At 41.4% G+C, this 13,792-nt stretch overlaps 1 protein-coding gene across 2 annotated transcripts; it reads left to right on the plus strand.

Annotated features, from left to right (window-relative positions):
* Nucleotides 1-5,364: 5,364 nt before the first annotated feature.
* On the plus strand, nt 5,365-12,382 carry pcdh18a (protocadherin 18a). 2 transcript variants are annotated; one of them, XM_084106891.1, is made up of 4 exons: nt 5,365-8,295; nt 8,575-8,630; nt 9,485-9,654; nt 11,107-12,382. In XM_084106891.1, exons 1-4 carry the CDS (start codon nt 5,806-5,808, stop codon nt 11,760-11,762), a joined length of 3,372 nt encoding a protein of 1,123 aa, XP_083963017.1. In that variant the 5' UTR covers nt 5,365-5,805; the 3' UTR covers nt 11,763-12,382. The 2 variants fall into 2 exon arrangements, with proteins under 2 accessions (XP_083963017.1, XP_083963016.1); XM_084106890.1 differs by having other exon boundaries at nt 5,368-8,295; nt 8,542-8,630.
* The last annotated feature ends 1,410 nt before the right edge of the window (nt 12,383-13,792 follow it).

The raw sequence follows: 13,792 nt of genomic DNA on the forward strand, positions 1-13,792 counted from the left end.
AGATGTATTACTTTATATATTGACACAGTCCTTGAGAAAACAGCTTTATTTGGAGGTGTTTCATACATGCTGTGGACTAACTAGGGGATTGCCCACTGAAATGTGTCAAGAAAGCATAATACAATTAAGAATGCATTTTCTAAATAAAACACTGTTTCCCTCTACTTAGCTCATCTGCCTGCCAAGCTCTGGCATTGACCCATTTACAACTGCTGCTGCACATGTTGGCACTAATACCATCTGCATTCTGATACCTTCATTAAAACATTACTGCAACAACTCCATCAACGTGTATCCCATTTATGGTTGTCTGATTTGTTTCCATGGTGATCACAGCTCCAAAAATGAGCTGTCAGTCATGTCCAATCCAAGAGTCCAATCAGGGAACTGAAGCATCATGTTCATTATTAATCACACACACACAAACACACTCTCACACACACACACACACACACACACACACACACACACACGTATATAATGTGTAAGGGTATAAGGGCATAAGGGTGAGTAAATTATGACAGAATTTTGATGACTCTCAAATGTATATATATATACATATATCTATATATATTTATATATATATTTGAGATTAGAGAATGAGCTATAATCTTTATGTATTTCTCTTTCCCTCTTTCCTTCTCATTCTCTCACTCGTCAGAAGGAGCCACCTCAGCAGACATCAGTGTCAGTGTGATTTGTTCTGGGTGACGGTGCTTGAACTGGGGCTGAGAGGTTGGTATTACTCATTGCCAGTGTGCGTGCGTGCGTGCGTGTGTGTGCGTGCTTGCACGCGTGTGTGCGTGCATGCACGTGCAGGTACATGACATTTGTCTCAATGAATTATGGGTAACCTATTTCTGCAAAAACAGAGAGGAGAAATACTTACTTGACTCAATTCTAAAGTTCACTAATAGGATACTAACAGATTGCAACATACCACACTGTAGAATAAAATAAATCGTTGTGGTACAACAGCTTGTCATTGGGGCAGTACACATTTTTGTACCTTATCTACCTCTATGGGATATATATATACAGTACAACCCCAAGAGTACATATAAGTTCATTAATGGATCTGTCCCAGTGACAAGATGTACTGTGGTATAGTGCACAGTATTAAACAAGAAAAAATAGATATTTTGAACACATGGTTCCCAGTACGACTATTATGATTACCAATGGAATAAAATGTACATTTATCATTTTATGTGTAACTGAAAAAAAGAAAAAAAAAAAAGAAAAAAAAAATTCAAGGATGTGTTTTGTTATATAAATTTATACATAAAACATTCACAATATAATAATAATAAAAAAATAATAATTATTCATTTAGAGCCTAATATAATGAAATGTTCTTTGTAGCAGAAGAATATTGTTCTAATACAAGTGGGTTTTGATAAAGATTTCACAGTAGGCTATCCAATAGAGCAAAAATCCTGTGGGAATATCAGTTTATACAGATATTCCCATTAGAATACACTTTAGCTCTGATTCCAAATGATGATAGATTTTCAGCAGGAATCACTTTCCTAGGGATTTTTGACTTGGGAACTGTGTACCCAAGGCTTTTCATTCATACAATATGCAAACTTTGATTTCAGTCAAATATTAATGGACAGTATTAAGCTCTCTCTGCACTGTAAGCATAAACTCTCACTGGCAACATTAGCAACACAGCGTAGCTGAGGGTGGCCCTCGAGTGCAGCTGTCATATCATTTCCACAAATTAGCCTGTACATACACTAACTTGTGGTTTTATAGCAGGGCTGGGTTACCATAGTGGGCTACTGTTAAAGAACAGCAATAAATGTGTCGCCCTCACCGCGACACGAAGCTCAATATAGTACTCTTAAGAACGAACACCATGCATCACGCGAGCAAACAGGCTCTTGAGTCTTGTTATCCCGCTCAACGACTCATAAAGCAGTAAAAGTACCGTTCCAACCAGGGGGGAGAGGACTAGGTTTGCTCTTTGGCCCGGTATGAATAACAATGCGCATTGTCAGAGACCTTTGTAACCAGGGGTCTATTGAGAAAGCGAGACGCTGCCCGCCTTGAAAGAGAGAGCGCTAATCGAATGAGGGATAATGAGACAGATGAGGCGACAGATGCTCGCGTGCCTTTACAACGGCAGCGCGCGCTCGTTCACGCGCATTCCAGCGACACTAAAAGCAAAATTCGCGCGCGACTTTGGAAGCCAACCTCATTTGGTCTGCGTTCCACCTGCTGGGGCCATTGTTGGACTGGGAAAGGACAGAATATCAATGACAAGAGTGGAATCCGTGGTTTGGTTTTATGGCACATAGAGGGATGAGCCTCTGTCAGGGAGATTGAGACGCAGTGGTCCCGTATGGTGTAGTAAAGTTGTACTGCCACCAAAAATGCAGATGTTTCTTTGCTCCTTGACTTGTTCATTATTCCATTTGAGCCTAATCAGTCATAGGCATTCTTTGAATGCTAAAAACAGCTTTAGAAATTATTTTACAGCCCGGTTTCACAGGCAGGGCTCAGATTAAGCCAGGGTTAGGCCTTAGTTCAGATATGAGTAACTTTTATAAACGTGCCTTAGAAAAAAAAAAGAAAAAAGAAAAAAAAAACATTACTGGTGTGCATTTTCGGACAAAACAATGGCACTGACATATTTTAAGATAGTTGCTTTCAGTTAAAACAGCTCAAACATGCATTTTAGTCTGGGACTGTTTAAGGCTTAAAACCGGGGGTATGTGTCAAGTTGCACCTGCCTCGCGAGTTGGCTTTCAACTTAAATGTATTTGTTTTACTATCACATTGTTCGCGAGTTTAAATAGGTTATGTCAGATGAGGGATTTTTTTCTTCTTCTTTTTTAAGCCAAACCGTGTCTAAGTGCATTAGGCTGTGCATCTGTTTTTACTTATCGCACTTCTTTTAGACTGTGTGATTTTTCATGCAACACTGCGGGCATTCCAGAACCTCCGAAATTCAGCAAAGACTTTGACGTCTTTGTTCAGGCAATGTGATTAGAGCAGAGGTAATTGCATTAAATCTTCGGAGCCAAAGAGAGCGCTCGGCCGTATCCAACCTGGTTAAAATCGCCCTGCTAAAATTGGTCGGGCGAAATGCAGACGATTCGCAAACATGATGTCTTATGAAAAGAATAAACTAAACAAAAGAAAGTGGCGGGGTCAAACGTGCGCCTTCTGGTAACGCGGAAATATCCCTGGTAATCACTTTCCCAAACAGTCCCCAGAATACCCCGGTGTCTCAATATGGGCCCTCTTGGTTTGTTAAAGCACATGGAACTCCAGGCTTGGGAAAAGAGGAGCAGCATTTGTGTCAAATCTGTCGCCAAAGGGCTTTTTATTAATCCAAGCCCAACTTCTGTGCGTTTGATATGGTTGGCTACATTTCCACGGGTTAAAATATCACCATGGGAATTTGAGTGAGAGTCAGGAAATAGGCCATTTAATGTATTTTATTCATCCGTTTGCCCGTGAGCGTGATAGAGCAATTGAATTGTCCCCGTTTTTATACTTTCAAACTGAACTAATTTTCCTCTATAGTTTAGACTCGGAGAAAGCTTTTTCTCAAAGAGTAACCATGACCCAAGCACAAATGCAAGTGGCTCGGTCCAGACGACCCGGTCCAGACTGTGCACATTCTTCTTAAGCACTTGCATGGATGTTATGTTAATACATTTAGCTGGAATCACACCAAAAGACATGTAAAACCGTATTATTCACGTGCATATAGCTGTTTGTGCACGCGAGTGAGTTTTTTTGTACTCATTCATCAGAACAAGTGATTGGACACACAGCTTAAACTCAAATCTATATGGCAGATGACGAGTCAGTATCGCGTGAGAATACTTGAACCCCAAACAGGGAAAGCGGGCAACATTAAAAGGGTTTAAGAAAGTCTAGTCTAGTCCAGCAAAATGAACGTTATTCTGTATAGCCTACTGTATAAGGCTACTGTATTTTTTTTATTTTTTTTTGTAAATAAAACAAAGATTATTTAAAAAAAAATTACTAGCAATTTCTGTGTGAAAATTGTTTGTACACCAGTATTGTACACCAATAGTGTTTAACGCTATTTTAAATAAGCTACAGGGATGAAATCAGATGTGCACCATTCCCATGAGTTGAATGTAGAAGTTGTAATATTTAGGCCTATATGTAAAAAAAAAAAAAAAAAAAAAAACATAACTATGCATAAGAAAGAAGAATTTAATGTCTGTCTTGATCATGTTTATGAATCACTAGGGTGTCTTGTTCTATAGCATCCACATAAGCTTTTTGTGTAGCCTATGTTCAATGAAAACTTTGGTGGCTGATCGTGGGGAGGATTGTAACACTTTCCAGCATACTTCCACTGGACTAGCATTGGACACGATCATGAGACACAAACACTCTCATGGCTTTAGACCTGTTTTGTAGCTCTATATTTGATTCCAGGTTTTGTGTTGTCTTTCTATTTTTTTATTTTTATTATTATTATTTTTTTTTAATGGATTGAATAATTATTATTATTAATATCAATTTCAATTTATTTATTTTTCTCACAGAAAGATGGAGAAGCAACAGAAATGTACATGGAGTAAAATGTGGAACAGGACCCCATGAGCACAACAGCCCTTTATATGTCAGAGCAACAGACTGCCCTCTGTGAATAATAATTAATGTTGATGTTTTCATCTGGTGTTACAATCCTATTAGTGGTTCTTATAAGATTGTCACACTGGCAGAATCCTCTGAAGAGCATTAAGGAAACTTATATATTGGCTACCATTAGTGTTTTTGGAGTTCTTGGAGGAATTTATGCACCTTGCAAGTTCCTCTCTTTTTATAGATACATAGGTTTCTTCAGGGGGATGATCTCAGGAATGGTATCTTTTCATTTTTACAACAGCACTTTTCTTATATTATGTTAATTTATACAGTTTGGGAATAAGTAAGCTTTCTAAACTTCTTTATTTATGGCAGAAAAATATGGGATTGTTATATTTATATTAAGTGCTTAAAAACACTGAGTTATAGATGTTTAAACAAAGTGGGTCTCACCAAACACATTTAGATTCATGAATGAGGTCATATCATAAATGCATCTTTTCTGTAGCTTATACAAATTCACCAAACAAACATTCTACAATGCTTAATATAAGATAGACATAAATAATAAGTGAATAAATTGTATTGGCATTCATCCTGAGGGAAAGTTCAGTTAGAGTTATTCTTAAATTCTGCTCTCTCATCCTTTGTTGAAGCGCGTTCAGGAAAGAGAGAGAGAGAGAGAGAGAGAGAGGGGGAGAGAGAGACCCTAAAGGGCGGAGTTATCCACTTCCTTTCTCCCCTTCATTTAATTGGGATCTATAGTGGCTCTGTGTTGAATGGTCAGTCGCAGAGAGAAGGGGCAGCCCTTGATTTAGGAGAAGCGTTTTGTCTGAAGCCGTGGCTCTAAAGGAGGCTTTGCTATTTTGGGTTAGTCAGTCAAAGAGTGTCTTCAGACAGCGGGAGACAGATACGCGCGCACACAGGCTCTCCAGACGGAGGTTGCGCTTCCAGTCTCTTGATACGCGCAACAGATTTCTCCTTAGTGACAGAGGGATATGCGCTTTTGGTTTTAATGTCATTGCTTGTTTATACTCCTGCACTCTGTTTATTTGTCAAGACTTATTTTTGACGTCGGAACCCTTTGAGAAGACGTTTTTTTTCGCATCTGGAGATGTTTTTTAGACCGTAACAACACGTGAAGGATTGAGCCAGCACAACAAAGGAAGCGACAATCATTCTGAGAGTTTATTTCTGTGCCTGTCGGAAACCAACATGGATACCAGCAAGGGCACAGGGTTCTGTGTCACTTTACTCAAACTTGCTGTGCTCGTAACATTGGCACAACACGTCTCGGCTAAAACTCTGAAATACCAAGTTTACGAAGAGCAGAAGGTGGGTACAGTAATCGCCAGACTTCGAGAAGATGTCGCTGATGTTTTGTCCAAACTTCCGAGCTCGATTCCGTTACGCTTTAGAGCCATGCAGCGCGGCAGCGCGTCTCTTCTCTCCGTGCGCGACCAGGATGGAGAGATCAGCATCAGGACCAAAATAGACCGCGAGAAACTGTGTGAAAAGAATCTTAACTGCACTATCGAATTTGACGTCCTCACCCTCCCCACGGAGCACCTACAGCTGTTCCACATCGAAGTGGAGATTTTGGACATTAACGATAATGCGCCACAGTTCGCGCGCCCCGTCATTCCCATAGAGATCTCCGAAACCGCCGTCGTGGGGACGCGCATTCCCCTTGACAGCGCCACCGATCCAGACGTCGGGGAGAACTCTCTGAACACATACTCTCTGACCCCATCTGACTTCTTTAAGATTGATATTCTAACTAGAACCGATGGCGCCAAGTACGCGGAGCTCGTTGTGCTTAAAGAGCTGGATAGAGAGGTGCGAGCGAGTTATGAACTCCAGCTCACCGCCTCAGACAGGGGCGTTCCCCCAAAATTTGGAACAACGCTCCTGAAAATCAGCATAGCTGACTCGAACGACAACAATCCGGTATTTGAGAAGCCATCTTATGTGATCAATTTGCTTGAAAATTCCCTTTTAGGCAGTTTGCTTATTGATCTGAATGCCACTGACCCAGATGAAGGGACCAATGGGAAAATCGTATATTCTTTTAGCAGTCACGTGTCACCTAAAATTTTAGAGACCTTTAAAATTAATTCTGATAATGGTCATTTGACACTGATGAGGAAAGTTGACTTTGAAAGCACAAATTCGTTTGACATAGATGTTCAAGCTCAAGACATGGGCCCCAACTCGATGCCAGCACACTGTAAAGTCATAATCAAAGTGGTGGACGTGAATGACAACAAACCTGACATTAGTATTAATTTAATGTCCACTGGAAACGAGGAGATAGCTTATATATCAGAGACAGCTCCTGTAGATTCATTTGTTGCTCTGGTGAGGGTAGATGACCTGGACTCTGGGTTGAATGGAGAGGTGGAGTGCCGTCTCCACGGCCAGGGTCATTTCAGGCTACAGAAGACATATGAGAAGAACTACATGATTGTTACAAATGTCACTCTGGACAGAGAGAAGAGGTCAGAGTTCAGCTTGACCGTTATAGGCGAAGATAAAGGCTCTCCAAGTTTATCTACCATCAAACGCTTCACTGTGCAGGTCCAGGATGAGAACGACAATGCGCCGAGGTTTGAGAAGAGCAGGTATGAGATTTCCAAGGCAGAAAATAACTCACCAGGAGCTTATCTGTCATCTGTGAAGGCCTCAGATCCAGACCTGGGGCCGAATGGACAAGTGAGCTACTCTATACTTGAAAGTATGATCCATGGGAGCTCCATCTCCACTTACGTCACCATTGACCCCTCTAACGGAGACATTTATGCTCTGCGTACTTTTGATCGTGAAGATGTAAGTCAGATCTCGTTCTTAGTCCAGGCCCGGGATTCTGGAAGTCCTCCGCTGCGTAGTAACGTGACCGTTGTGTTGACCGTCTTGGATGAGAATGACAACAGACCGGTCATCATGATGCCTCAGCTGTGGAACCACACGGCTGATGTTCCGGTATCTAAATACGCAGAGGTCGGGGACATTGTAACTGTTGTCCGTGCAATAGACCGTGATTCTGGCACCAACGGTGACCTTTCATGTTCTGTCGTAGGAGGCAACGAGGCAGGTTACTTTGCCATGGATGCTAAAACATGCGAAATTCGGACCAATGTCAGCATGCAGGACATTCCACAGGATCATGTGGAGCTGACCATCCTAGTGCAGGACCATGGTGCCCAACCCCTTAGTGCCAGAGCCTTACTGAGGCTTTCACTTTATGAAAACATTGAGAACCACATGAACCCCCATCTAACAGGTGGAGGAACTGGAGATGGCCCTCTAGACGTGTCAATGATCATCATCATCTCCCTTGGGGCGATATGTGCTGTTCTACTTCTCATCATGGTGGCCTTTGCCCTTCGCTGCTCACGTGAAAAGAAGGACACTCGCTCATACAACTGCAGGGTGGCTGAGTCTACTTACCAACAGCACCCTAAAAAACCCTCACGGCAGATCCATAAGGGTGACATCACCCTGATGCCAACTGTCAACGGGACCCTCCCGATCCGGGCGCACCATCGCTCGCCAACCTCCTCGCCTGGACCAGAACGGGCCCACATGGGCAGCCGGCAGAGCCAACACAGCCGCCATTCGCTAAACAGCTTGGTCACTATTTCCTCCAATCATATCCCTGAGAACTTCGCCCTGGAACTTACACATGCCACGCCCCCTGTGGAGGTAAAAGCAAGTCTTTGAATGCCAATTGAAACAGTGTAATTTACACTTGAGTAAGAGCTTGTGAAATCTCTGTCCATCTGTTTATACTCATCTTTTCATTCACCTATGTAAACATAACATTCACGTCATTGTGTGTTGTCCCGCACTAACACTTTTCATTTTGTTCATTCGTGTGTGTGCGTGTGTGAACGAGTGTCGTGTTCCATCAGTATTTATTTTTATTTATGTCATCTGTTTTTGCTATAGCAAGTCTCACAGCTCCTCTCAATACTCCATCAGGGTCAGTATCAGCCGCGGCCCAGCTTCAGAGGGAACAAATACTCTCGCAGCTACAGGTAAACTTACAAACAAACAAACAAATACTACGCTCCAAGCTCCAACTCCTTATATGGACATGATGTGCTCTAAATAGTATGGTAGAGTAGATGGGTAGTGATACTCAACCTGTTGTGTGCTGCTGGTTCGATCGGATTGGATGATAGGTATTCTAAAATGTTTGTGGTAGAATAGGACAGAACTTCCCTGTTGCCGTGGTCACCCACGTTCGCAGATCCTGATTGGACTGCTCCTCACATGAGGTCATAGCTTGCTTTCTGTGCCTTTTTTTCTTTCCTCTCATCTGCGTTTTGTTCTTGGATCATGTCATTTTATCCCATGCATATTGTTAAAACCATTGTTCCATACAATGATGCATTTCAATGTCATGTTGATGATTTAAAAACACTAGCTTTAGGTAGTTTTACTTTTTTTTTTTGTCATGCACGCCTCTGCTGATGTGAATCAAAATATTTAAAGGACATTTTTTGGGTGTGAGATAAATGCATGGTGCTAAAGAGACATCACTGAATAGATATGTTTAAATGATGGTTAAATAAAGATTATAGTCTGTACAAAGGTAAAATGATGGGTGGGGCATGTGCTTGTCTGCTTTGCATATGCATGTTCATAGACTGTATGCAATGCATAGAGATGATTTGAGTTGAGTATTTTAGCGGACTTCATATAATTAAACATGTAATGCCATTCTGAATGTGTTACATGTTTGATTTCTCTTACAAATCACCTTTAAATCGGGTGATTGAGTTTAGTGATTGATTTAATTCAAATTTTGCAAATAGTATATCTTTTCTACAGTATACTCCAGAGCATCATGATCAACCTGTAACTGTTTGTGTGAATGTGTGTGCAGGTACGCCCTCCAGGACATGGATAAGTTCAGTCTTAAAGATAGTGGGCGTGGCGACAGTGATGCGGGCGACAGCGACTGCGAGATGGGCCGTGATTCGCCCATCGACCGGTTGCTAGGCGACGGCTTCGGAGACCTCTTCCACAGCGATGGACACCATCGTCTCCACCCAGGTGAGAAATTAAGTCTGATTGGTCTCTCATGTGGCTTCTCACCTTTTATCACCCTGAATTATGACATTCATCAGCTTGATTATATCGAGCACATTGCATTTATGATGCAGTCTAACACCCAGTCTACCATGACTTACTTTTATTACGTTGTAAACAGGTGCAGGAATAAATTAAATGACCTGCGCTGTGCTTTTACACTCAATATGCAGGAGAAAATTAAGGAAAAAGCCTATGAATTACGTGGTTCTTGTTTGAAATCATGTTATTTTTGTAACCACTACCTTTTGCAGTGTCAATCTGGTTTATCTGTAGCTTAAGACAGTGTATGTGCATATGTGTGTGTGTGTGTGGAGGCGTGGACTGGAGTGTTATTTCCCTGTATTCATTCTCTCCTCTGAGTGACAGCCCTATGCTTTCAAAATCTGAACTGAGGAAAATTCACCGTAATTGCTTTCACAATGCAGTTAAACCCCCCTTCTGCACATACACACACTCTCTTTTCTCCCCAGAGGGCCGCTATTTCAGCCCTGCTCTTCCTCTTTTATAGAGAGAAAGAAGCAACCTGTGTGCATCGATTAGAGTTCCACCCTTTCCTCACCCAAGTAGTTTATTGTAATTTTCGCTCAGTTGCTTTTTTCTCCATCCCAATTCCAGTTTGTCCTCTTCGTTTTTCCCCCTTGCTGCTTTGTCTCTAATATTCAAATTCAGTCATATCTGATTTGTGCGAGGGAGCACTGCCAAAGTAATGAATAATAATCCAGCTTAACAAAGGATGTCAGCCTCCACAAGAGAAACTGGAATGGAAGAATGACAAACTCTCAATCTCCTCTGCTTCTCAAGCTCCCTCACCAACCCCCACCCACCTCCAAAATCCATTCTCTAACTTCCTAACCTTATCATTCCTCTTCGTTTTCCCATTCTCTTTCATCCCTTTGTTTTCCTCACTTTCCTTTCTGCCATTTTTCACATGCCCAGAGGAAATTTCATTGCTCAGAGGTTGCTTTGTCATAGCTCAGGAGATTTTTTTTTTCCATTTAAGTACAGTATCAACTTTGTCTCAGATGTTTCTTCTAAAATGTCTAGTAATTAAAATAGATGCAAATTAGACAGTGGTATTAAAAATACAGTTTAAAAATGACTGGTTTCACAGACAGGGCTTAGACTAAACCAGGATTAGGTCTTAGTTCAATTAGAACATTTAAGTAGCTTTTATAAACGATCCTTAGAAAAAAAAACTGTTGTGCATCTTGAGACAAAACAATGGCACTGAAATATTTTAAGAAATGTCAGTGCAAGTTGCTTTCAGTTACAACAGCTCAAACATGCATTTTAGTCTGGGACTAGGCTTAAGCCTGGTCTGTGAAACTGGGGGATAATGTTTAAACTCCAAGTTCCATTGATTTTGCTTCTAAAAACCCACTGAGAAATGTCTCTCTGTCTTTCTCTCATCAGTCATGAGATTGTGTACGGAGGAGTGCCGTGTGTTGGGTCACTCTGACCAGTGCTGGATGCCATCTCAGGCGTCCTCGGATTACCGTGTGAACATGTACATCCCCGGAGAAGAGAGCAGGCCTCAGGTCCTCGAAGAGGACCAGCAGTCAGTCGACTCAGCTAAGAAGAGCTTTTCTACCTTCGGAAAGGACAACGATGAGGAATGCGGCAGCTCTCTGCTGTCAGAAATGAACAACGTCTTCCAACGTCTCCTGCCAACTTCTTACGCTGAGGTCAGAGAGCTTGAAGAATGCACCGGCCTGCCCCCTTCCTCCATTGGCATGGAGATTAGAAAGGGCTTCCTGCCGGGTAAAGCGTCATCTACCGGTCCCTCTTACCCACAGGGTGTTGCGGTGTGGGCGGCCAATACTCACTTTCAGAATCCCGGTGGTGCCGTGACTAGCGGACATGGCTCAACCAATCATGCGCCATCACAGGCACATTTAAAATGGCTGCCGGCGATGGAGGAGATTCCAGAGAACTACGAAGAGGACGACTTGGAGAGCGTGCGCAGCCAGCGGCAGGGAAAACGCAACGACACGAGACATGAAGTTGTCGACGCTAGTGAACTGGTTGCCGAAATCAACAAATTGCTTCAGGACGTACGCCAGAGCTAAGCAACAATCTGTTAAAGAACATTTCCCTATCTCATTCTTTTTCGTTCGCTCTATTTTCGTAGAGTGAACTAATCATTTAAAGGAGGAGAAAGGGAGAGAGATCAGCGCTGTAGCCTTGATTGAGTCGCATGTGGAAGCTTTTCGGTTAATATTGTTTACTTGGTATGACGTTTTGGTCTTTTTGTACAAAAGTGAACACAATGTGACTGTAAATGCCTTTTATGTTTTTTTTACTCCGTATTTATATGTATATATGTGTTTGTACAGAAAGCAATTCAAATGTCTATTTTTATACAGTATTTCACTGCATGTACCTAAAATTAAACCAAGATTTGTTTGTATATTTGCAAATGTATGCGTGTGTGTGTGCGTGTAAGAATGTTTTAATTGATACAGATATCACATTGTATACAAACTATTGTTGGTGGTCTGATTGTCTGTTATCATTATTGTGAACACCAAAATACTTTGACTAGAATGGTTCTCTTTTCATGGTTTATCCATGAGTGACTGTGAAATGTTTCTTGGGACCTTATAAGGATTTTTCTCTTTGTCAGCAGACCTTACTGTTACGATTTTACAATAATGTTGCATTAAACAATTTGGAAATATCTCTTTAACGCTGTCTGTTTTTCCTTCATTATTTATCCTGTAGTAAATCAATTGGTCTTAGATGCAATTTATGTTTACCCTTTGGCAAATCCGAATTTGTAAGCTTTCATTATGAAAGCATCTTTTACTATTAGCCTTGGAACTTGTTGGAAATGAACCAGACAGAATCGATCAACTCCCTACAGAATCTAACCAGTGATTCTTATAACAAACATGCATCTCTTTTCATGGACCTCTGTCACAGCTGCTTTTCCTAAGAGCTCCCCCTTTTGAGCAGAGCGGGTATTGCAGTCACAAAAAAGAAAAGAAAAATGTTTTATGACATGTCCAACAGGAATGCTAATCAAATCCTGTTTGACCATAAAAATCTGATTGAGTACTTAAAATACACATTTGATCTAGAAATAACATTTTGATTATATGCATGATGTGTCAAGCCTCATTTTGTTGTCTTTGCAAACACAGAAAGGGTGTAATTCTGCCCTGGTTACCCAGCTATAACTCCTAGTAATTAGCTATAACCCTGAGTAATTAGCTCATAGAAAGATTATGGCTTTAAAAAAACACACAATGCCCCCCAAATGTTGTTATCTGATTAGCTCATATGCACATATTATATGACACGGGCAACTGGACCTTTTATACATGATCAATATACATAATATTCTAGCATATGCATGTATGTGGGTTTATGTATGATCTATGCATGCATGTTTATAAATGTGTGTGCTTGTGTTTTGTGCGTATGTGTGGTTAACACCTGTCGGTGTGTATAATTTAACAGCAGGCAGCTGTTCAGGATTAGTAATCTGGAGTGCAGCCAGTCGATGTGATGCAGTGTGGAATCATTCGCTGGCCTGACCAAAGCATAGAGTGGCCATTATCCACACACACACTCGCTCAACATTGATTTTACTTTATTATTCTTTGCAGCAAGTGGGGAGCAGGCTCTATTCTCACACAATCACCTCTATGTATGTTAGTATAATTGTATGGTGTAAATGGTTGGCACTCTGGACTTTGAATACAGAAATCTCACATCGTGGAAGCTGCTTTGACTGTACGACCTTGAACTTGCGTTCTTCTTCCTTATACCTATGACCATAAACCATGCTTTAAACGTGATGATTGTAAGTGCAGGGCAGTTAACCTCAACATGCTCCTCACAATTAGTAAATTGCTTTGCATAAAAGTGTTGGCAGCACCGACAATAACTAATCATCAGGAATGAATACAGCAGCCAGTGAGCGGCACCCTATTCATTTAGGCTAAGTTGGGTTCCTGTATGCAGCAGGAGTGTTAATTCACCTCAGGGTCAATTTAATTCGCTTCCTCTCTGCTGAGGGTCACCTATGGTGTGAGGTTCCTGTTTTCCTGCTGAGTAACCCTTAGATAAAGCTGATTACAGAATTGAACTG

The sequence above is a fragment of the Abramis brama genome (genome assembly GCF_963993115.1).
Source record: "Abramis brama genome assembly, chromosome: 2".
In the NCBI taxonomy this organism is placed as follows: Eukaryota; Metazoa; Chordata; class Actinopteri; order Cypriniformes; family Leuciscidae; genus Abramis; species Abramis brama.

Coding starts and splice junctions, on each gene's coding strand:
- pcdh18a (XM_084106890.1), top strand. CDS start 5,806: ATGGATACCAGCAAGGGCACAGGGTTCTGTGTCACTTTACTCAAACTT. Junction 8,631..9,484: donor AAATACTCTCGCAGCTACAG/GTAAACTTACAA, acceptor ATGTGTGTGCAG/GTACGCCCTCCAGGACATGG. Junction 9,655..11,106: donor ACACCATCGTCTCCACCCAG/GTGAGAAATTAA, acceptor TTCTCTCATCAG/TCATGAGATTGTGTACGGAG.